This window comes from Eptatretus burgeri, chromosome 12 (assembly GCF_056783735.1).
Source record: "Eptatretus burgeri isolate ZD-2024b chromosome 12, Ebu_testis_v1, whole genome shotgun sequence".
Lineage (NCBI taxonomy): Eukaryota > Metazoa > Chordata > Myxini > Myxiniformes > Myxinidae > Eptatretus > Eptatretus burgeri.
This window is the reverse complement of record NC_140972.1, coordinates 66,545,407-66,570,584: the sequence shown is the minus strand read 5'-3', so window position 1 is coordinate 66,570,584 and position 25,178 is coordinate 66,545,407. Positions and strand designations below refer to the sequence as shown.

At 43.7% G+C, this 25,178-nt stretch overlaps 1 protein-coding gene across 4 annotated transcripts in view; it reads left to right on the top strand.

Annotated features, from left to right (window-relative positions):
• Positions 1-25,178, top strand: part of INPP5F (inositol polyphosphate-5-phosphatase F) — an 84,639-nt gene that overhangs the window by 1,273 nt on the left and 58,188 nt on the right. For 3 of the 4 annotated variants that reach the window (XM_085848332.1, XM_085848333.1, XM_085848331.1), the window contains exons 2-4: positions 8,278-8,358; positions 15,713-15,849; positions 15,953-16,075. In XM_085848332.1, the coding sequence (XP_085704458.1) occupies positions 8,278-8,358; positions 15,713-15,849; positions 15,953-16,075 (341 nt within the window). Of the gene's footprint in view, positions 1-8,018; positions 8,123-8,277; positions 8,359-15,712; positions 15,850-15,952; positions 16,076-25,178 lie in introns of all 4 variants that reach the window. The other variant, XM_085848334.1, reaches the window with a different exon arrangement.

The following is a 25,178-nucleotide window of genomic DNA, read 5'->3' as shown; positions in this document are numbered from 1 at the left end:
AATGTTCTTACGACTACAACTATGACTATGACGACGACTACGACTCCCTCCCACCCCCCACCCCCCAATTATTCCCACCTTATTGTGGGGTCAGCTGGGAAAAGATTTATTTATTTTGACCCGAGTCATTCACGCACCGGCTGTCCAGGTTTGGTGTTCAACTGAAGGTGATTCGAGCAGGAACTCGTAGTTTGTTCAGGGTGCTGGTGATAACTCGCCTACTCTTTGCAAAGGATCCATCCACCATTGGGACCATACTCTGTGCAGAGCATTGGTGCTGTAGAAGCAGTCTCCTTGGCTATTAGGCACAATCCTGGACGGGTCACCACTCCGACACGGGATACCAGCAAGCTGGCACTCATTTTGCCGATCTCAGAAGGATGACGGGCTGAGTCAACCCCACATGGTATTAATTTAACAGCAAAGCACGATTTGAGCTGAGGATCCCAAGCCCACCACTCCAGCTTGCAAAGGATGCCGTGGGATATTTAACGTCCGACGGATATGACGAGCAAAAATACTTCACGGACACCCAGCTTAACGTCCACTGAAAGGACGGCACACTTTGTGTTTGCAACGCCCAGCCTGCGAAACACCATCGTGGCAGTTTATAGTCTGGTTGGGATTCGAACCCAGACTAAATCCACGACCTCTATACCATTGTGCTGGCTTTCTCATCACAACTGGTGTCCCTTTTTAAAAGCCAAATCAAATTAATAAGCAGGCATTTGTACCTCCGCCACTGAAGCTGGAAGGAGGTTTTGTTTTTACCCCTGTCTCTGTCTGTCTTTGTTTGTTTGTTGTTGGTGTGCAGGATGTGTCAAAAAGTTGTGGACGGATTCGGCTGAAACTTGGTGGACAGTTTGTGTGTGTGACGAGGAGGAATTGATTCGATTTTGTTGAAGATCCAAATCCAAATCCGCATACGAGAATTATTTAATTTTTAAAGTGATTCTTCACCATTGAGAGATGGAACCAACAAACGATATATAGCATGATGGAACAAAAAAATTATCGGGCCTAAGTTCTTCTGGATCAGGCATTGTGTGGCGGAGGTATGCGCTCTACCGGGTGCTCTTCTTGTAGACCATGCAATCGTCACAATGGAGGAGGTAGTTATTATTATTTTTTTATTTTTTTTGATGAAGCACTTCATGCTGCTGACCTGATTGTGTAACTTGGAAACAAAAAGGTGTGTGTATTGAGTTACGTTTAGCATTGATGAATCGTGAGGTTATTACATTGTTGTTTAATTATAATGTCGGTGTTTGTTATTTTGAACCTTTCCCAATGATGTTTCAATGAAATGTTTCCAAAGGAAACTGGAGTGTTTTGAGTTGAAATGTCTGATTGTTATCGAGTTATATTTAACGTGTCCCACGTGGGTGGGTTGCCTGCCTCTTGTCACACGTTCCACTTGATCTTTATTTACGAGTCTCCCCACATCCCCACGACCCCAACCCCGTAAACCATAGGTTTCCTTCATCTTGCTGAAAAAAATGTCCTGAGCAATCACAGTGCTTGCTTGCATCTCTCCATTTAATTCCTAAATCTAATGGTATCATTGCTTATGTTCCTTTATTTTATATTCAGTTTATTTGTTTTATAATTACCCCCTATGTGAAGTGCAAAGCGGGTTAAGCAATTGGTTCACTCTGTCTACAGCTTCACGTTAATATACCTTTTTGTGGCCTGAATCATTGGTTGTGAATTCACTTGTTCGATAAACAACCCCGATAACACATTCAACTAGAACGGGCACTCATAGAGCGCATACCTTCGCCGCCACTACTTTTTTTGTTCTTGGTATGAGTGTGGGGAACTGGTTTCATATGAATGGTCTTATGACACAAACCACATATCTATAATGTCATGACCCCCCCCGACTTTCGGGGGCTATGGACTAAACAACAATCAACTCACGTCGTTTTGGCGAGTCTTCACTCGCAAGCTCGGTGAATACAACGTTTCAACAAGAGAAGGTAATCTCGTTTTCAAGGTCGTGACCCCCCTGACCTTTGACCCCTAACCGGTAACAAGAGTATGGGCGTCATTGTGTCATATTGCATATCACAAGATGAGGCGTTGAATTCTGAACATTTTGGCGTTAGTTGCATGCAAATTGAATAAAAATTGACCGTGTTATCGTAAAAAGATGATTTTGACCTTTTCTTGACCTTGACCTTTGACCCGAACGATCCCAAAATCTAATCTAATGCTTCCTGGCTAATAACCAATCATCCCACCAAATTTCATGCAATTCGGTTTAATACTTTTTGAGTTGTACGAATCACAAGATTACAAATAAATAAATAAATAAATAAATAAATACACGCCGACCAAAACATAACCTTTCGCAGAATGCGAAGGTAATCAGCTTGTTCTTGTCACCTACCCAACTCACCCACCAAGTTTTGTCTGAATCCATCAATAACTTTTTGAGATATCGTGCTATATATTGTTTTGGCCCGATCACTCGATAGTGAAGAATCTCTTAAAAATTCCAGTCGGAATCAGATTTTCACCGAAATCTAATATTTTCGTCCTTGTCACACAACCAACTTGTCCACCATGTTTCATCTGAATTTGTCCATAACTTTTTGAGATATCCTGCTCAAGGACAAACGGGTTAAAACGTAACGTCCGTTCACCATGGGTGGCAGAGGTAACTAGAGAGTTAATAGAACACATTAACCCTGCTCTTTCTTGAGCAACAAGTACATGGGCTGGGTCTACGAGTGGCAATTTTGATTGTGGCCAACACTGCATTTCAAAACTGACAATCTTCTTCTTTTCTTTCTTCTTCATCATTCATGACTCGCATCCATACATTGCAACTCGAAATACCGGAGCATTCACCAACCTCCTCTTGGTTTGTTTTGTCACGTCTTTGTCTTTCCAGATATTTGTCAATCCTGACAGCCGTTCTCCCCAACACTTTAATTTATCCTCTACATTCTCCACTCACTTCAATTTTAGAACCCCGGAAGATGAAACTTTCCACTATTTCCACGTGATCGTCTCCCAATCTGAACACATCGATCTTCTCAGTTGACAAGACTTTCATCTTTTTTCGGTTTAAATGAAGTCCAGCGTTTTCACTGTTTGCAGCAGTTTCATCAAGTCTTCTTTACTTTCTGCCAACAGAGTGGTATCAGCACACCTTACGTTGTTGATACATCTTTCTCCAATCCTGACTTCAACCACTGTCATCCAAGTTTGATTTTCTCATGATGTACTCACTATACAGATTGAACAAGAAAGGGGAGACAATATACTCCGTCTCACCCCTTTTACAATTTCAAACAATCCTGTCTCTGTTCTTTCACGACTGCTCAGTGTACGGGCTTCTTATCAGACATCCTCATTTCTCTCAACATAATCCACGTCAATTCATCAACAGGAGTGAAAGCATTACTGTAATCTATACAACAGAGATACACCTTCCTTTGGTATTCCCTTGCATTTTCCACGATCCACCTCAGATTTGCGATTTGATCTCGAGGACCTCCTCCTCTTCTGAAAACTGCTTTCTTAACGGGGTATTTCTCACTTGATTAATTATTCTATTGCGTTGAATGATCTTTAGTAATATCTTGCTCGCATGTGAAGTCAAGGTAATGCTTCAGTTATTTGAACATTTTCTTAGATCGCCTTTCTTTGGTAATGGTACATGTAGACTGACTGCATCCACATTTTAGTCCATACAATCCTGCTCCAGATCTGTGTACAGATGGCTGTTAAAATTTTGATTGCCTCCTCTCCAACTACCTTGATTGAAGAGTTCTATTGGAATTTTGTCAGCATTTGGTGTTTTTCCATTTGCCAGCTTTCAGGGCTCTACGTACCTCACATTCTATCATTAATTAGTTTATGCTCATATGCTCTTTCTTCAAAGGTTGCCATCATATTGCTGTACTGTTTGTATGGAGTTATGGTATACTCCTTCCAGCCTTGTTTAACCTGCATTTCTTATGTTAGATATTTTTCTGTGACCTCTAATCTTTTTTGAAAAAGATCTGCCGTATCTCAGCATATATGTGGCGGTGGGTGCTATGTTGGTTAAAACCATGAGTGACGGTAGTCGTGATATTTTCAAAGTCGCAGAGATCGTCCATATCATCGCATTTTGCTGGATGTCCACCAGTTTCACGTGCATGCCCAAATTATGTGGAATATTTTTGTCCCACAACTTTCGTTTTGACTGTTTTACTCTACCAATGAGGCCATTATCAGGCACAGCAGTGCTGTTCAGGACTGAACAATGGATGGAATCGACAGAAATTGATCGAAGTATGTTAACCGCCGTGGGAATCGAGGAGAAGATGAGGTTTTGGGTGTCGACCCGCTTTTGCTCCTGTGAAGGATTGATGCCTAAAAATCAGCTTACCCTTGTTTCCCATGGCCGTAGGCATGCCTCGATCAATGTTGTGTTCATTAAATCCATTGTTCTACCTGCTCGCCAACACAGTCCTACGTTAGTCTGCATGATCAAGACTAGTTCATCCTGTTGGAAGACTGCCTTTGTTATCAACTCATGGAAATCAACGTCACCGTTGCACGCTGACCTTTTTGTGGGATCCTCGTTTCCGCATGTCGTGCCAGTTTTAACCAGTGCAACGACCGACGTGTATGTTTTGCCAAATTATACGTTTTATTTTGCTCAGTGGAGTTAAAAAAATTATATTGTTGGGCACGTTGATAATAGCAGCCTCTGGGTTCCAAGTGCTTCTGTGATGAATGGATTGATCTTGCTTAATTGGTTCTTCACGTTTGTTGTTTGCTCCGTTTGTGGGTTTCACAATTATGGAACAGCAGATTAGCATCAAAATTGCTGCCAAAGCAGACGTGTCGTTTATTGTATTTTAAAATGTCGTGAAAAAGTATCCACGTTCTTTGGAAGCGTTGTAGAACTAGGATGCGTTGAATATAAAAAATGTAAAAGCGATGAAGAGCTATCTTGAGTCGTCTGGGTGTTTGATCGGGACTGTTGAACCACCTTGCTCAGCAACGTGGTGAAATAATATGCCTGGATGTTGGACAGGTGCATAGGTGTACGTGCACAGCATTATAAAAAAAAAACTCCTTTGCTTTTATTTATTTACTTTTTTGTCCACATCTTAAACAGCCAGTATGATCTTTGCCTTTGGGTCAAATGTTGCCATTGTAGAGGTAATTTATCATTCATCTTTATCTCACGGCCATTCGGTCAGCCAGCTGCGAATTGATTAGATCTTGCTCCCTTTTTGGGTCGATGTAAGTTTGAGGTTGAAAATCGATCCTTTACCGAAGTCGCCCAGCTGATGTAATGAATAGATGACTACCCTAAACGTACAACACCACTGCATTGACCAATTCTCAGCCCTTGATCCTTGGCATCCAGTGCTATTTTCTACATCCAGTGCTACATCCAGTGCTACATCCAGTGCTTTCTGCCCATCCTTCTCGGGATGATGATGGTTTACGATTATGCCTTCCGTGGGCTGGGAATAGGTTTTTATATCAGATTACGAAAATAAATAAATAAATATGCATGCCAAGTGGGATGTGTGAGTGTGGGGATAACCATGCCTTGTTGAATGCTTGGAATGCCAATCGAGTGAGGGTTGGGAAGAGGGGTGCAGGGGAAGAGACAGGAGAGAAAAGAAGAACCGATGAAGCTTTTTTTAGATATGAGAGTTTAAAAGGTGAGGGATTTTACATTCCAATCGATAGTCACCTACGTCAATTAGTTGACCCAAGGTAAAACTATTGGTGTGAGCAGTATGGATGGTACATGAGAAAATGATCTGATTTTAATTAAAATATTTAACACATCATGCACACTCTTGGTAAGGCAGTGTAACATCTTACAAATTGGTGCCATTTCCATCCTTCGAGGTGGAAATAGAAATGTGATTTTTACCTCTGTCATTGAAGGTGAAGGAGGTGATGTTTTTACCCCTCTCTGTCTGTTTGTTTATTTGGCTGTGTGCAGGATATCTCAAAAGGTTGTGGACAGATCCGGATGAAATTTTGTGGACAGGTTCGGTGTGTGATAAGGAGGAATTGATTCAATTATGGTGAAGATCCGAATCCAGATCCGGATCTGCCAATTTTTAAAGTGATTTTTCACCAATGAGAGATGGGGCTAAACTGATATATATAGCACGAGATCTCAAAAGGTTCTGGACGGATTCGGACGAAACTTGGTGGACAGGTTGGGTGTGTGACTACGACGAAGTGATTAGATTTTAGTGAAGCACCGAATGTGGTTCTGGATACGAGAGTTATTTAATTTTAAAAGTGATTCTTCATCATTGAGAGATAGGGCCAAAAACGATATAGACTTCAGGAGCTTCATTGTTTAGGAGCATTTCTGAGGAACGTTTAGGAGCATTTCTGAAGAAATCTCACACTCTCACGATGTCTCTTCGAAAGGACCGTTTATAACCCCCCCCCATTCCACTTTCTCAACAATCCTCTGGAAGAAGTCCTTTCTTTCAAGCTTCTAGGTCTCACTATCTGCCATGACCTTTCCTGGGAAAACCACATTTCAAACCTCGCCTCCAAAGTCAGTCGCTGACTGGGAATCCTCCGTCGTGCAAAGTCCTTCCTCGGCCCTCTTGAGCTCCTGACCACTTACAAAGCTTTTGTCCGTAGCCTGATGGAGTACTGCTCTCCCCTCTGGGCTGGTGTTCTTGCCTCCCACCTTTCTCAGCTTCATGCTGTAGAAACCAGGGCATTTTTGATCATTGGCATCTCCCGCAATGAAGCTGAGTCTTTGGGCCTCTCACTCAATCACCGCAGGTTGGTCGGTGGTCTTTCTGTCTTCTATCGTCTCCTCTCCAGCCTCGCCCCCCCTGCTCTCTCTGCGATTTGTCCCCACCACATTTCCTCAGGGCGCTCAAGGTCCGCCAACAACCCCCTTCTGGTAAAACTACCAAAATCACAAATCACTGCTCATCTTCACTCTTTCATCCCTCTTTTTTTCCTGCCTTTGGAATAAACTCCCTCACTATTCTTTCCCATTCCTCCCTCCAGGCTTTCAAAACAGCTGTTCACTACCACCTCTTATCATCCCCCATCCAAATCCTCGATCTTTTCTACTCCCGATAATCCACCCAAGCCCACTTCCTTCAAATTCCCTGCTTTCCTTCCTGAAAGTCCCTGTAATGTCCATCTTCTATTCCCCATGTTCCCCGTCCCATCCCTCTCCCTTCCACAGATCTCCTAATGTGTCTGTTCCCCACTGTTTTGTCCCTCCCACTCCCACCCCTCTTGTCTCATGCCCCCTTGATGTGTGTTGTGTGTTAGCTCTCACACGAGCCTCGACAAGGTATACCAAAAACAAACAAACAAAAAAAACGTTCAATCACAGGACAACTTCATCCTCGTGTGAGGAGCAACCTAGAGATTCCTGTTGATATATATATATATATATATATATATATATATATATATATATATATATATATATATATATATATATATATATATATATATATATATATACTGTATATACCACAGCTTTCTCATCGAAGTCTAAGGTAGGAATTTAGGTCAAGATTTGTGTTGGAACAAATTTACGTTTGGATTTAGAGCATGTTATCAGCATAATTTAAATATTAACCTTCGGTATATTGGGAGGTCAGGGAAGTAGTTTGAGGAGTCGAGAGATATGCTTAAAATTTACAAGCTTGAACACTTGCCAGACTGCCATATTCTGAACGAGTTGTATGGCTTAAGAGAAGAAGCTACCAAGCTTGCTAACAGTGAGCTGCTGTAATTGTAGCATGACATTGTGAGAGCATAAACCACAGTTTTAGTAGTCTTCTGATTCGGCCTAAATCTGATTTGGGCAGTTGGAAGAAAATGGATTTGTAGATTATGGCGATGGGTGGAATATATGAAAGTTGTGATCCCCTAATTTTGCTTTTTGCTATTGAAGCGAGTGTTAAAGGATGGATGGAAAGAGCCGAGGACTCGCATATCAGTCAAAGCAGCGTGCGTGCGTGTGTGTGTTCATACGCATCCAGGTTTGAATTTTCATTGAAACAGGAATTCAGGGTTGTAGAGGACGGCACATCAGCAAGTCTGATATCATCATCGTTTTGACAGTCCGTGGAGTTTTGGGAACATGGTTGGTTGAGCAGTCATGTGTTTGGTTAAATTCTGTAACGATTGTATTGGGATGCCCATTATCACTTGCTATGCATTTGTGCACACACCAGCTTGTTTCCTCCAACTCGTGTTTTATTTGTGTGACAGTATTCTAACACGTGTCATGCCTTTCAGCATCCGCATTGCTGCATGCCTGGAACCCCGTGTGTCTGGGTCTTGTGGAAGGAGTCATTGGGAAGATAAAGCTCTTCACGGGTAACAAGCGACTTCATACTCCATAGATAAGGAGCGTTAGCGTTAAGGAGTTCACATGGTGTCTAGGTTTGTCCAATGGTTTACATTGTAATGTTAAATGAAAGGTTTGAATCATGAAGTTTTTATATATATATATATATATATATATATATATATATATATATATATATATATATATATATATATATATATATATATATATATATATATATATATATATATATATATATATATATATATACGCACCAAGCGATTGTTACTATTTTACCTCGAACTCATTAATACTAAACCTTCACAACAATTTGGTTGTAGAATCCATGACAATTGAGCATTAAATTTCAAAGAGTTCCTTGAGAATTCTGGCGACAGTCTTTGCGCTACAACAGCCGACACAACCGAGGTGTCACTGTCAGAGTTCACACAGTCAGTAGCGGGTGTGTCCACCGTTGGCGTCGCGCAGAGCGGTGCATCTCCGGCGCATGGACATCACCAGATTATCGATGGTGGCCTGAGGGATGTTTTCCCATTCCTCCTGGAGAGCCACACGGAGCTGACGGACGTTCTCTGGGACTGCGTAACGTTGTCGTACACGTCGATCAAGAACGTCCCAAAGGTGCTCGATGGGTGACATGTCGGGAGAATATGGAGGCCAGTCGAGGACATCAATGTCCTCCTCACCGAGGAAGTCCATGCAGATCCTGGCAACATGGGGGCGAGCATTGTTGTGCTGAAACGTCACATAGTGAAGGCGCACAAACGGCACGACGATGGGTCTGAGTATCTCGTCCCTGTACCGCTGCCCGTTCAAGTTGCCTTCAATGAAATGAAGCCGAGTGCGCTCTCCATGGCATATGCCTGCCCACACCATAACACTGGCACCACCGTGTGACACCCGACGAAGGACATTGGCATCAGTGTAGCGCTCCCCAGCCCGACGCCAGACGCGGAGTCTGCCATCAGCCCGATACAGCTGGAACCGCGACTCATCGGTGAACAGCACTCTCCTCCATCGTGCGAGGGTCCAGCGCAAGTGAACATTGGCCCAGTTTAGTCGGGTCTGACGCCGGACTGCAGTGAGGTCGAGTCCCCGGTGTGGTCGGCGGGCTCGGAGGTTGGCCTCCCTCAAGCGGTTACGCACCGTCTGGGCTGAAATGCACCTGTTATGCAGCCCGACAGTCTCATCGGCAGTCCTCGTGGCCGGTCGGAGTCGATCCCGGAGATGTTGCAGCCTCATGTGACGATCCTGACCGGCGGTAGTCACACGTGGTCGCCGGGCATGTGGGCGGTTCACGGTGCTTCCAGTCTCTCTGAGGCGCGTTCTCAGGCGGCTAATGGTGGAGTGGTGGACATTGAAGTGTGCTGCAACGGCCCGTACTGACGTCCCAGCATTCAGCATGCCAATGGCGTGCTCCCTCAAGATTTGTGATATCTGTGGCATGTTGACATTTGGCACCAGTCCACATTTTGGGGAGGCCTTTTATAGGGCAAGCTATAGGGAGTGTTTGTGTCCTGGTCATGCTCACTGACCATCACTCTGTCAAGCCCCATGGTGCTCATGGGAAGGATTACTCAACGTGTGAGTCCACACACTCAGAGTGGTCAATTTCAATGGGAACATCTGTCTTGAGCAAAACAAAGGAACCATTGCTCAAACATATCATCGGTTTGACCATTTTCCCATAATGGCAATCTTGACTTAGATATTTAGGTTGGTGCGTTTATATTTTTGTTCAGTATATATATATATATATATATATATATATATATATATATATATATATATATATATATATATATATATATATATATATATATATATATATTATCCCTGTGTGTCGTAAGAGGCGACCAGGGTTGCGTCAGGAAGGGCATCCGGCGTAAAAACCTATGCCAAATCATTATGCGGACAACAAAACGAATTTCCATACCGGATTGGTCAAGGCCCGGGTTACCAACGACCGCCACCAGTACCGGTGGTCAGCAGGGTACCAGTGGAAATTGTGCTACTGCTGGGCGAAGGAGGAGAAAGAGCCGGGGAAGGCGAGTCCAGAGGCAGTGGGAGAGGGGGAAGGGTAGAAGTGTGGAGGTGAGAGTTGGAACTCTGAATGTTGGGATGATGACTGGCAAAGGGCGAGAGTTGGCTGATATGATGGAGAGAAGAAAGGTGGACATACTGTGTGTATAAGAGACCAAGTGGATGGGGAGTAAGGCTCGGAGCATTGGAGGTGGTTTCAAACTGTTCTACCATGGTGTGGATGGGAGGAGAAATGGTGTCGGGGTAATCCTGAAGGAAGATTATGTCAAGAGGGTATTGGAGGTGAGGAGAGTGTCTGACCGAGTGATGAGTGTGAAGTTGGAAATTGAAGGGGTGATGATGAATGTCATCAGTGCATATGCCCCACATATGGGGTGTGAGATGGAGTATAAAGAAGATTTCTGGAGTGAGTTAGATGAAGTGGTGGAGAGTGTATCCAAGGATGAAAGAGTGGTGATTGGAGCAGATTTCAATGGACATGTTGGGGAAGGGAATAAAGAGGATGAGGAGGTGATGGGGAGGTACGGTCTCAATAAGAGAAATGTGGAAGGGCAAATGGTGGTAGAGTTTGCAAAAAGAATGGAAATGGCGGTGGTAAATACGTATTTCAAGAAGAAGGAGGAACACAGGGTGACATACAAGAGTGGAGGAAAGTGCACACAGGTGGATTACATCTTGAGCAGGAGATGCAACCTGAAAGAGATTAGTGACTGTAAGGTTGTGGCAGGGGAGAGTGTAGCTCGACAGCATCGATTGGTGGTCTGTAGGATGACTTTAGAGGTGAGGTTGAGGAAGAGAGTGAGGGCTGAACCAAGGACCAGATGGTGGAAGCTGAAGAAGGAAGACTGTTGCGTGAAATTTAGGGAGGAGGTGAGACAGGCATTGGATGGTGGTAAAGATGGGTGGGTGATTGGGCAACGACAGCAGAAGTTGTGAGGGAGATAGCTAGGAAGGTACTTGGTGTGACATCTGGACAGAGGAAGGAAGATAAGGAGACTTGGTGGTGGAATGAGGAAGTACAGGAAAGTATAAGGAAGAAGGGGTTGGCGAAAAAGAAGTGGGATAGTCAGAGAGATGAAGAAAGTAGGCAGGAGTACAAGGAGTGGCGTCGAAAGGCAAAAAGAGAGGTGGCAAAGGCCAAGGAAAAGGCATATGACGAGCTGTATGAGAAGTTGGATACAACAGAAGGGGAAAAGGATTTATACCTATTGGCAAGACAGAGGGACCGAGCTGGGAAGGATGTGCTGCGGGTTAGGGTGATAAAGGACGCAAATGGGAATGTGCTGACGAGCGAGGAGAGTGTGTTGAGAAGGTGGATGGAGTACTTTGAGGAGCTGATGAATGGAGGGAGAGGGAGAGGGAGAGGGAGAGGGAGAGGGAGAGGGAGAGGGAGAGGGAGATGGAGATGGTGAATCTGGAAGTGGGGTGGATCAGTAAGGATGAAGAAGATGAAAAGTGGAAAGGCGGTTGGCCCAGATGGTATACCAGCGGAGGCATGGAAGTGCTTAGGAGAGATGGCAGTGGGGTTGTTAACCAGATTGTTTAATAAAGTCTTGGAAAGTGAGAGGATGCCGGAGGAGTGGAGATTAAGTGTACTGGTTCCGATTTTCAAGAATAAGGGTGATGTGCAGAGCTGTGGAAATTACAGAGGGATAAAGTTGTTAAGCCACACCATGAAGTTGTGGGAAAGAGTAGTGGAAGCTCGGTTGAGAGGAGAGGTGACGATCTGTGAGTAGCAATATGGGTTTATTCCAGGAAAGAGCACCACTGATGCGATGTTTGCTTTGAGAATGTTGATGGAGAAGTATAGGGAAGGCCAGAAGGAGTTACATTGTGTGTTTGTGGATTTAGAGAAAGCTTATGATAGGGTGCCAAGAGAGGAGTTGTGGTATTGTATGAGGAAGTCGGGAGTGGTGGAGAAGTATGTGAGGATCGTGCAGGATATGTATGAGGACAGTGTGACAGTGGTGAGGTGTGCGGTCGGAATGACGGACCGGTTTAAGGTTAAAGTGGGATTGCACCAAGGATCGACTCTGAGCCCTTTCCTGTTTGCAATGGTGATGGACAGGTTGACGGACGAGATCAGACTGGAGTCTCCATGGACTATGATGTTCGCGGATGACATCATGATCTGTAGGGAGAGTAGGGAGCAGGCTGAAGCGAGCCTTGAGAGGTGGAGGTACGCACTGGAGAGAAGGGGAATGTTAGTCAGTAGGAGTAAGACGAAGTACATGTGCGTAAATGAGAGGGAGGGTGGTGGTATGGTGCGGTTGCAAGGAGTCGAGGTGGGGAAGGTGGATTGGTTTAAATACTTGGGATCAACTGTCCAAAGTAACGGAGAGTGTGGGAGAGAAGTGAAAAAGAGAGTGCAGGCAGGATGGAGTGGGTGGAGAAGAGTTGCAGGAGTGATTTGTGACAGAAGGGTAGCTGCAAGAGTGAAGGGGAAAGTATATAAGACGGTAGTGAGACCAGCTATGTTGTATGGTTTGGAGGCGGTGGCACTAACACAAAGACAGGAAGCGGAGCTGGAGGTGGCAGAGTTAAAGATGCTGCGATTCTCGTTGGGAGTGACGAGGATGGACAGGATAAGGAATGAGTATATTAGAGGGACAGCGCAGGTAGGACGGTTTGGAGACAAAGTGAGAGAGGCGAGATTGAGATGGTTTGGACATGTGCACAGGAGGGAAACGGAGTATATCGGGAGAAGGATGCTGATGAAGGAGCCGCCAGGCAGGAGGAGAAGAGGAAGGCCAAAGAAGAGGTTCATGGATGCGGTGAGGGCGGACATGCGGGTGGTTGGAGTGTCAATGGAAGATGTGGAGGATAGAGCGAAATGGAGACGGTTGATCCGCTGTGGCGACCCCTAACGGGAGCAAGCCGAAAGAGGAGGAGGAGGAGGAGGAAGAAGAAGATGTGTGTATATATATATATATATATATATATATATATATATATATATATATATATATATATATACATACATATATATATATATATATATATATATATATATATATATATATATATATATATATATATATATATATATAATTTTTTTTGTATACAGTCAAGACTCGTGGAAGAACTAGAACACAGAACGGATCGGGATACAACGGAACAAAAGGACAGCAGAAAGAAGGGGGGAAAACACCAACAGCAGGATTGAGGGACAACATAGATGGACAGATAAGGGAGAAGGAAGATGCATGGGGTGCACAAGATGGATACAGGAGCAAACATTCTTAAAGTAACAAGAATGACCACACTGTGGTCACAACCTGTGACAAAATCCGGTAATGGGCCGATTGGGAAACTCACATTTAATGTGCTATTAAAAGATTAACTCGACACCTCTTATCTGCCATGTTTATATCAGAACGAGATGATTTGTAACACGGTCACAGATTGTTTAACTCCAATATGGGGCCATTCATAAACTATGTAATGGAATATTTTTTTAATAGTAATTTACGTAACGTAATTACGTGCGTTCTGATGGGCTTGATTAAACCTCACCATTATTCAACATTATATGATTATATTTTTTTGGGGATCTTTTATAGAGATTAACACTCGACCCAAACAAAGCCCGGGCAGTATATGATTGGCAGAGGCCTACAGGCCTGGTATTTTGGGCCCAAGGTAAAACATTTGGGGAGGTTGGGTGCTTTAATTGGTGTAGAAAAGGTCTGCATCCTGCAGAAACCTGTGGGTGGAGAAGTACTGAAAGAGCAGTGGGTACAAGACCAGAAGGGAGACTGGAGAAGACAGAGAGACCATGGGACCTGTCTGCAATGGTGAAGTAATAGGCCCAGAGACTTGGCTTCATCGTGGGAGGTTCCAATGATCTTGAAGGCCTTGGTTTCCACTGTGTCAAGCTGAGCATGATTTGAGGCAGATTTGCCAATCCTGAGGGGAGAGCAGTATTCTTTCAAGCTGCGGATGAAAGGCTTGTAAGTGGATAAGAGTTCAGTTGTGCCAATAAAGGACCTTGCACAGTGAAGCATGCCCAGTAGATAGCTGGCTTTGGAGGCCAACTTTGAAATATGCTTTGCCCAATAAAAAGTATGACCAATTGCTAAGAAAGTAGATGAGAGGATTTGCCATGTGGTCCTTTCGGATGAAGAGAGTGAGATTTGCTGGGGTTGAAAGACTTATTCCAAATGTTTGACCAGCTTGTGATTTTGTCAAGGTCTGAAAAGAGGGAAGATGCTGCAGCTTGTCTATCTGAGGGATGTCACAGCAGAGGGTGGAGTAATCAGCAAATGGATAAAGAGGATTTTCCAGTCAGAGAGATCATTGGTGAAGATTAGAAAAAGGACTGGGCCCAGAACAGTGTCTTGGGGCACTCCAGCCTTGACAGGGAGAGGAGATGAAAGGATTCTGTTGAGAGCCACATGTTGGCTACGAGAGTAGAGGAAGTCAGTAACCCAAGAGTGGAGTTGGCTTTGGATACCAAAGGCAGAGTGCTTGGAGAGCAAGGTGGAATTCCATCCAGACTTTATCGAAAGCTCGAGATAATGTCCAGAGAGATGGCCCTGATTGCATATCTGACATTGTAGGCCTCCATACATTGTTGGGAGAGTCGAAGTAGCATGTCCAAGGTGGAGTAACCTGGTCTGAAACCAAATTGGTGATCAGAGATGAGGTTGTTGGATAAGTGGAAGGATTTCATATCAACTATGGTGATGGATTCCATGACTGCTGATTATTTGAAGCAACTTGATCAGTCTGTATTTCAGGAATCATTTTTTGCACCATTTTATGGAATGCCGTGATGTTGGTGAATTTCCAAGCAGATGGAAGATGACTTGTGGCAGGGTGAGAGATGCGATGAGTGGTTAAAATTTGTCCAAATGCAACGATTGAATTTCCCATTAATTTATGTGGAAACCAAAATGTCTCGCCCACAACTGGCCAAACACATGTGTGACGTCACATGGATTATTGCCATTCATAGATGTCTGACAAGGCTACGTCTGCAAATCATTGAAGTTGCTTTAATAATGCAGATTGTTTTTTCCACATGCAAAGATGTAAAATGAAAAAAACAATTGTTTCATTCAAATCAAAGTTGTTAAAATGTCACATTTTTCATTTCGACAGAATAAGATAATAGTAATCGTTATTGGGTCTTACTTTTGGGTTTCTTCTTCACATGTTATATTGGTCCAGGTTTTGAGTGTTTGAAGTATTTCTACACAAGTTTTATCACTGTTAATCCAATTGATGATAAATACATTTGATAAACCAGAAGCTGTCGTAGGCAGTACCTGTGCTTTGTATTTATGCACTCGTGTCATTCTCTTTACTTGACAGAGGATGAGTGGCGTCTTGTCCTCATCCGACAAAAAGAGCTTGTTGGAGAGCTTCCTGGCGGACATCCGGTCTACAAGATCTCCCGCATCGTGTGTGTTCCGCTCTTTCCTGGTGAACCGGTAGAACTGGACCTTGAGGTGCCGTGAAGTATTCGGTGAAAGAATCCATTTGAAAGCATGGTACCTGTTCCCTATGTCCTGGAATGGCTCTGGTTTATGCCGCCAAATGATGTGTTTGCAGCTCTGTAAGAAACATCACTTTGGGATATCAAAATCGGAGAAACTCAGCCCCACTCCTGAAGACTCAAAATTCCTCATGAAAACTATCAATCACCTCAAGTCTAACGTTCCAATAAAGAAAAAGGTGAGGAATTTTAAGACAGTCATTTTTGAGCACATTGTGCACTCGTAGCGAGATACACGTGATGGTCTTTGGTTTACCGATGCATTAATGTTAAATTCTGTGATAGTATGATGGTTTCGGTTTCGGTTTCTGTTGTGAACCACAGCATGTCAGAGTCAAATTTTTCACAACACTGACTTTGAATCCTTTTCACATCCTCAAGGTTTGCAAGCAAAGCACAAGAGATGAACATTGTTTTTGTTTCTAAGCAAAGCTGGATGTTTATTCATGCATTCAATTTCAGAATTCATTATTTGCATACTTGTCTAATATCTGCTTGTAGCTTCATTATTCATACTAGTGCGTGGCCGTACATGCAAAAAAAAAAATTTTTTTCAAACCGTGTGCCAGAAACAACAACCACACAGGCCGTTTCTTCGCTCTCGCGTGCCCGTCCGTTTGTGGCCATACGTGCAAAAAAAAAAATTAAAAACAAGTGCCAGGCACAACAAATCCCGCCCATTTAAGGCATAAAGTTATTTTGGGGATCAAATTTAAATTTGATACATCCTTAACCTGAATGTTGATTATAAGGAATATTTTAGTCTTGGTTTGAAGCATAGACTCCTATAGAGAAGAACTGGAACCTCCCATGCTCGGGGTTTGTAACTTGAATCTGAAGGATTAACTTGAGTCCGGGGCTAAAATGACTTCTGGAAGGGCTAGAGACACGATCTCGGGATCCATATCGGGTTTTTTGAAGACGGTGAGTTCAAGAGTGTCATTTTCAACACCACCTGAGGTCATCTTCAAGGTCAAATTGCTGAATTTTGGTATTTTTTGCCCGTTTTTGTGTCGAACTCATAAACGGTGAGAGATGGCTGATTGTAATAAGATGCAAGTGTGTAGAGCTGTCAAACTGATATTTATTGTCATATATTGTATTACATAAACATTATATGCATGTCACAATACTATGCCTATACAACTATGTCTATGTCTATCACTAGTTGGCAAGCTTTTCTTGCCTCCTGAGGCATCCCAAAGCTTTTTCTTTGTCACTTACATTGAGAACATGAGCTTTCAATAAAATGTTGGCTCAAGTAGTACATGCAGCATTACTACTAGCTAAAGGTGCATCTACAGAGGATAACAGCTCAGCAAAATGAAATCGGCAACGCATTTTAGTCTTGTCATACAAATTATGCGCATTATGTACAAAAAAAAGACTGTTGACATAGTCGGCACCCTCAATCCACCTCGATTCAAGTTATCTAGAAACTCAGATGACACCTTGTTACCATCTTCATCATCAATGATCTCCTCCATACTAGTGCTATCGCCATATTTATGAACAAGGTGTCCGGCCAAATTGACTACTTTATGCTTAAGGGCATCATCAGACCCCAAGAGATCCTGAGTGTCTTGAGGAGTAATCTCGTCAATGAGTTCACTTCGCTCATCTGGATTTATAGAAGTTGTACAGTTCTTGTCGCAATCAATTGCATGAGAACTAGATTCGGGAATAATGTCATGCTTAATGAGTGTTTGCAAATTTACAATTTTAGCTGCAACCATAATGTCAATTACGTCAATGTAGAAGTTTCCACCGCTTCTTTGCCTGGCTTGGCTGAAAAACTTTTCCAAGGCTTCATCTGCAAATATAGCAGGAAGAACGTAGTCAAAGTCTTTCTCTGCCAGAAGCAATTTGGCAGCATCCACATTATTATGTGTGGACACAGTGAAGGCTTCAGCAGTTTGCTGAGTTAGCTTCAGCTTACGACCACCACCTCCTTGCCATGCACAGGTAGATATAATTTGGCAGGCCTGCTCCAGCCGAGTGAAACTTGTACAGTCTGCTGTCCAAGGCTGTCTGGATTCGTTGCGCAGATGGATAGCTGAGAAACGGTCTTTCATGTTCATCATCTTGAACCACTCACTCATTATCTGGGTGAGGATGATTGTGCCTTCGCTGATGCCCAGTGAATCCTTGAAGGTCTTTAAAGCAGCGACAGTCTTGTCATTGAACACTTGGCATACCAATGGTACGCTCTGGTGTTGAAGGGGCTTGGGGAAAACAGCGGTGTGCGTTAGCTTGGTTCAGTGAATAGGAGTAGCCCGGTCGATCTCATAAATCTTCTGAATATCACTCCTGTAAGCTTTGTACTCATTACCATCTATGACAAATGAGTGTCTTGCCATCAACAGTAATCCAGTTGTTGCAAACATTTTTGAAGATGTGCACATAGTCCTACACTAAGAACATGGATTGCTCTTGAATTGACAGCACTTGGCAACTTCCTGGTCCTCCAAGTTTTGAATAAACACTGCGGTTGGTATTGCAATTGTCACATATCAAACAAATCACAGTACCGCCAGCACCAACTACAGCTGATGCAGCTTCGATAAGGAGTCCCTTCAGCTGATCGGCAGTTCGTTTTTTGCAGGGCAAAATTAGTAGAATATAGCGTGGACCACCGAAATGGCAGGCAACTTCAACAACCATAGCATGTGAAGCAAGCATTTCGTGTTCACCACCCGCTGCTGCATTTTGAGCATATCCAACAACATGCCCTCCAGAAAATGGCAATGTCTCGACCAGCTTTACCTCGTCAAACATTAAATTGACCAAACGCTGCTGTGGTTTAAGCTGGTCGAACAAGGTTTTGAGGTTGGAGTCCTGCTGACTACTAGCAAGCATCTGTTTTACCTTTTTTGTTGATGGTAGAATGATTAAGACGGATCGACGAATCATTTTGTATGCACTGGGTGATATGTTGTGAAGCTGCATTGCAAAAATCATCGTATCGGTATCAAATTGGCAACGATCAAGAGGTTTGAACATAAGATGCAGCTGCGACAGAAGGAAGGTGAAATGAGGAAGCTCGTGTGCCTCGGTCATCCAATAGAGCTGGCTTATTACAAGCTGAAGAATTTCCTTGCTTGTGCATTCATAGATGTTTACCTGGTCAGTTATGGATCTAATCTGAGACCATTTTGAGAGCAGGCTGTTCTTCTGCAAAGGAAAAAGTCGTTTGGGCACCTCAATGCTATCTTTCTCAACTCTACTCAAGAATAGAAATCGAAAAGGTGAGTGAACTTGTTGGAAATGAAAGAACTGCTTGACAGTTTGTCCAGTAGCATCAGTTCTTGATAGGTAAAGGTTTTCCTGGTCTTTTATGATATTGTTACATTTGAGGGGGGGGGGGTATGCATTCAAAGGGTAATTAGGATGTTTAATTAGGTATGCCATGCTGTTCGAGTTTACCAGGATCTCGATGTAATAAGTAGCAATTCAGTGGTGATAAGTTGTCTAGTAAATGTTCATTTCTTCAAGGGGGAAATGATAATTGTCACGTAATTAGATAGGGACACGGGATAGGGTAAGTGTGTCTGAGTAAACCCCTTTTAGTAGTCCCTGGAGGCTGGCCGTGACGTCACAGGACAGTGCAGCGGATGGCTCCGCCCCGTGATCACGATTGGCAGAAGGCGACGGCGGTGGTCCAATAAACGGCTCGATTGGAAGTGACGAGGAGGGGAGGATAAAAAGGTTCTGTTCGGGGTCGAAAAGGAAGAGGAAGAAGATCGGGACAAAAAGATCGTGTTTTTTTGGTGTGGAGGCTGTTGCGCGGGAAGCGTACTTGTTGTTGTGCTGATTCGATCGTGTTCTTCATCGTGTCTTGGAGCCTTGCTGAGCCTCGTGCCTCACCTTGGTTGGCTCTGGGGTTCTGCTGACTCGGAGTACGGGGTCGAACGGCGGGCGGACCTGCCTCCCTCTCCTGCTCGCAATTTGGCGCCAGAACTGGTTCCCTGGCGGCTGTGAGCGGACTTGGGCCAAGACCAGGAGGTCGACAGCACCACGGTTTCTCCTGCCCCCCCTGACGAGAGCAAGGCCAGCTCGTCCGACGCCGATCCAGGGACAGTTGCGTCCACACCACGGTCCAGCCTGACCACCAGAAGTAGCTACGTTTTTTTGTGTGTGTGTGTGTGTGTGTGTGTGTGTGTGTGTGTGTGTGTGTGTGTGTGTGTGTGTGTGTGTGTGTGTGTGTGTGTGTGTGTGTGTGTGTGTGTGTGTGTGTGTGTGTGTGTGTGTGTGTGTGTGTGTGTGTGTGTGTGTGTGTGTGTGTGCGCGCGCGCGCTTGGTGCCTTAGAGGGTTTGAGAATTGTATATTCATTGGAATTGTCTGTGTTTTTCCCCACGCCCGATCCCACACCATCCCGTCGAATCGCCCCGGATCCCTTTTCTTGCCGAGTCTTGTTATTTCTGGTTAATGATAAAAAACAAATCAACATCATCAACTCAGTGAAAAGTGACTCGTGCCACCTTCCTCGTCCCGTTTGCGGTAGAGCGATTAGAACCGCCATGTTTGGGTTATAAATAAATAAACCGCCTCCATCGTTTCGGCTCATTCTACGTTGGCGGGACTGTTCGAGTCCCGTGGACGTCACAATATTAAAGCCAGGAAAATAGGAGCTGATTTCAGCACAGAAGTGGTCGAAATCTTGGATATTGTCTGCAGCCTCATCAGCTGCCTGCATCTTCTTAGCTCTTGATTCTGACGTAGAAGATGATGTTGGGCATGGGGCTGAGGTCACCTGCTTCAAAGCTGATTTCGGTACTCCAGGAAATATTGATGGGGGTTCTTTGGATCGTTTGCCACCCCTAACTGACACCGAATCACAATTGAAATGTGTCATATATATATATATATATATATATATATATATATATATATATATATATATATATATATATATATATATATATATATATATATATATATATATATATATATATATATATATATATATATATATATATATATATATATATATCTCCTTTAAGCGAGCCTAGTGTTGGCGCAGTGGTTAGGGCAGCGGCTTGGGATCCAAAGGTCCTGAGTTCAAGCCCCGTTGGGCCACTGATTTAATACACCAAGGGGTTGACTCAGCCTGTCATCCTTCTGAGGTCGGCAAAATGAGTACCATTATACTGGGCCGGTGTATACCCCGGTTAAAATAGGTGTACCATATCCCTGTGTCGTAAGAGGCGACCAGGGTTGCGTCAGGAAGGGCATCCGGCGTAAAACATGTCCCAAATCACTATGCGGATCATACGGATGATCCGCTGTGGCGACCCCGAAAGGGAGCAGCCGAAAGAAGAAGAAGAGGATATCTCCTTTAAGCACCTCAAGCTTTCTTTCTCATTTGGCATTGCCAATATCCATCTCTCCCTCTCCTCAGGATCTTTTGGGAAGGATATGACCTTTACATAAGGCGTCCCATCATAGTTTCCTGTACAACCAAAGCAGCTGCAACGACGTGGTATATTGTCACCAAAGCAGGAAACAGCATAAAGATCCTGTAAGATCACCAGCTGGACAGTTTCTGAAAGGGAAACAAACAAAACATACATTAGTTAACGATGATAGAAATCTGCAAGTAGGTGCACAATGTCATGTTTTGTCAGACTTTACAAAAGTTTTCCTCTTTGAGTTAGACACAAAAACGGGCAAAAAATACCAAAATTCAGTAATTTGACCTTGAAATATGACCTTTTGACCTTGAAGATGACCTCAGGTGGTGTTGAAAATGACACTATTGAACTCGCCGTCCTCAAAAACCCCTATATGGATCCCGAGATCGTGTCTCTAGCCCTTGTAGAAGTTATTTTACCCCCCGACTCAAGTTAATCTTTCAGACTCAAGTTACAAACCCCGAGATCGTGACATTCCAGTCCTTCTCTATAGGAGTCTGGTTTGAAGTCAATTAAACCATTTTTGACGACGTTATGACCGTAAAATGATTTTGACCTTTCAAGGCCACATAAGGTCAAATGAAAGCCAATAAAGGACTTGATATATGTCTTCCAGAGTAAACACGCATATTCCTAACCTTTTTTGATCTATAATGGAAAATTTGTAATTTTGTGTGATGACCATGACCCCCAAAACTTCGGACCCTACTGATCTTCACAAATATGCATTTTTCACTGTAGGAATGGGAAGGATTATAAGTGACAAATAGAATAAGGTTCACGAGAAGCTTAGTTTGAAGTAAATCAGATCATTTTTGACGAAGTTATGAGTGAAAAACGATTGTGATCTTTTCGTTACCTTGACCTTGACCTTTGATCCAATTGGACTCAAAAGTTAATGGGGTCGTCCAAGGTTCATTGCCCACCTGTGGATTAAATTTGATAGTGTTTGCTAAAGCCGTTTTGCCATAAAGTTGCTAACAGACAGACAGACAGACAAACAAAAAAATGGCCCATAGGGCCAGGACTTGACGAGATTCAACAAGATCGCGTACCATCGAGAATATTGAGCGATAATAGGTATTTTTAGGGTCAAGAATAGTGTTTATGATGAACAATAGATTTAGGGTCTAAAATAGTTTTTGGGGTCAACAATAGCTGTTTGGGTTAAAAATAATTTTTTGGGGGTCAAAAAGTGTTTTTGAGTCCAAAAATTTCAAAGTTTTGTTTAGTCAAAAATTAAAAAACAAATTTCCGTTAAATTGTTCACTGTGAATGGTAATTTTTCTGAATATTTGGTGGCATTATGATTCATAAGTGATCATGAAAAACCGTAAATAGCACTTACCATGTTGGATTAAAATACCTGTCACCTCCGTAATCTGTAACGGATGTGACCAATTTTTAATCCAGTCAAAGATACTCCCCTCCTACGTCCGTGTTTCAAATTTGAAAGGAATCCGTTAAGATTTGGCGGAGACGTGAATTTTTGAAAATCAGCCCATGCTAAAAGATACGGATTTTCGCAATTTTCAGGAATTTTTCCTGACCTTGACCTTTGACCTTGACATGCCGAAAGTTATAGGGTTCTATTCTGGTGGCCAATAAGCCCATTGGTGAAGTTCCATGACATTCTGACTCGAAATGCGACCTGTAGAGCGAGACGTACACACAAAAACAAACTGAACCGAACAACATACTTGACAAAATCGTAGATTTCGTCAAGTAAAAATGGCCCATAGGGCCAGGACTTGGTGATGACAAATTGCATTTGTTTGCCTTTAAATTGGACGAGGCACGGCGGCTCGTAGACAGGGTTCAGGAGGATTGGGTGCACAAGGAGTCACAACGAATGGCCGATGTACAGGAAGAAATGGAAGAGGAAAAGCGGAAACACAATTTGGAATGAAAAAAAACTGAAGGGAGAGTTAGAAGAAGGCAATCGGAAAAGAGAAAGCCGAGAACGGAAGATAGAAATAGGAAAGAAATACGGTAAGGGAATGGACGAATTGAGGAAGAAAGAATGCGAAGGAGGTGCGGAGATGACCAAGAAAAGGGATGAAATAAGGGAGGAGGCATGGAAATTGAGAGAGGAATTATGGAAAACAACCTCTGAGTTACAGAAACACCAAGGCAAAGAGAGGGAACTACAAAACGAACTGAGGATGTAAAGAGAGGAAAGAAAGAGAACAGAGAATGAAACGTTAAGGAACCACGCTGTGCAGATCGAACAGTTAGAAGCCAAAGCAAGGTTGGAGTGTGCGGAGATGAGAAAGGAATTAGAAAAAAAAGCTTCTAAGTTACAGAAACACCAAAGCAGAGAGAGAGAATTACAAAACGAACTGAGGATGTTAAGAGAGGAAAGAATGAGAACGGAGAATGAAACGTTAAGGAACCACACTGTGCAGATCGAACAGCTGGAAGCCAAGGCCAGATTAAAGAATGAGATGCAAGAAAGAGTAGTGAAGGAACAACGAATGAAGCAGGAAAGAGAGATAAACCAATTGAAGGAAGCGACGGGATTGGAAAAGGAAGAACATGAGAGACAGTGGGATAGAAAACAAAAATAACATGAATTTGAGGTTCACCAATTGAAAGAAAAAGTAAGGTTGGAGTAAGAGGAGAAAGTGAAAGAACAAGGAATGAAACAGGAAAAGGAAATCAACAAAATGAAGGAAACTATGAGATTGGAGAATGAAAAACATGAGGAACAGTGGGAGAGAAAACAAAAACGATATGAATTTGAAATTAACCAACTCGAGGAGAGAGCAAAGTTGGAATCCACAGAGATGGAAAAACTTCGGAAAGAGAACGAACAACTCAGAGAGGAAGAACGACTCAAAAGGAGCCAGGAAGTAGAAAAGCGCAATAATATGGGATGTGTGACATCACAGGGAGTAATGTTAGTGGTGCAGGACTGAATTGAAACCGCAATTAGGGCAAACCCTGATAAAGGAGACACAAATGAAAAGGGAGACGCAGGAATTAAAATAAATAACAGAGACGAAGATCCAGGGAGAAACTAATGAAAGGGAGGAAGAAACGGAAATAATAAATGAGGAGACGCAGACGCAGGAATTAAAAGAAATAACAGAGACGCGGGAGATAGAAAAAGTAGAGGAGAGACTACACGATAAAGACGAGCACACACACATGGAGTTAGCGAGGGACAATGAGGGGGAGCTCGGGAAATGTGTCGTGACCCGGTGCAAGCAGCCGGATGGCCTCCTTCAGGAATGGAGGGAGACGCTATGAGCTCCCTTGAAGCGGATCTCGACCAGGTGGGTCCGGTCGAGCTTTGTGAGGAAGAGGGGGCGAGTGCTGTGGACGGGTACACACGGAGCTTGGGGGGTGTGAAGGCCCCGGGACCCCTTGTGGTGGCGCGAATCCCCAGTGTAATTGTTCCGGTGTGTGTGGTTATGAGTGTGACAAAATGCATGCTGCAAAGCACGCATTGTGTGAGTGAAACCCCCTGTGCAAGTGGAAGGCCGTGTGTGAGTAGAACCACGTGTGCGAGTGAAATGGCATGCGTGAGTGAACGGCCGTGTGTGAGAGAGACAGCATGTGTGAGGTCGCTGTACGTGAGGGAGATGACGGTCGGCATGCGGGAACACGCAACCGCATGTCCGATTGTCATGGTGAGATGTGTGAGCGTCATGGCACGCGGGAGTGTTGCGTGCGTGAAATTGCGACGACGACGGGACCAGATGAAGGACAAAGGCCGAGTAGCGGCCGTAGCTGTTTTAAGAACCATGCTGGATTTGCACAGCAGCGAGCGCGGGGTCCGTGCTGTACTACGCACGAGGCCGGCCGCGTGCGCGTCTGCGTGAGTGAAATCCGGTCCGGAAACGCACACGGTGGATGTTA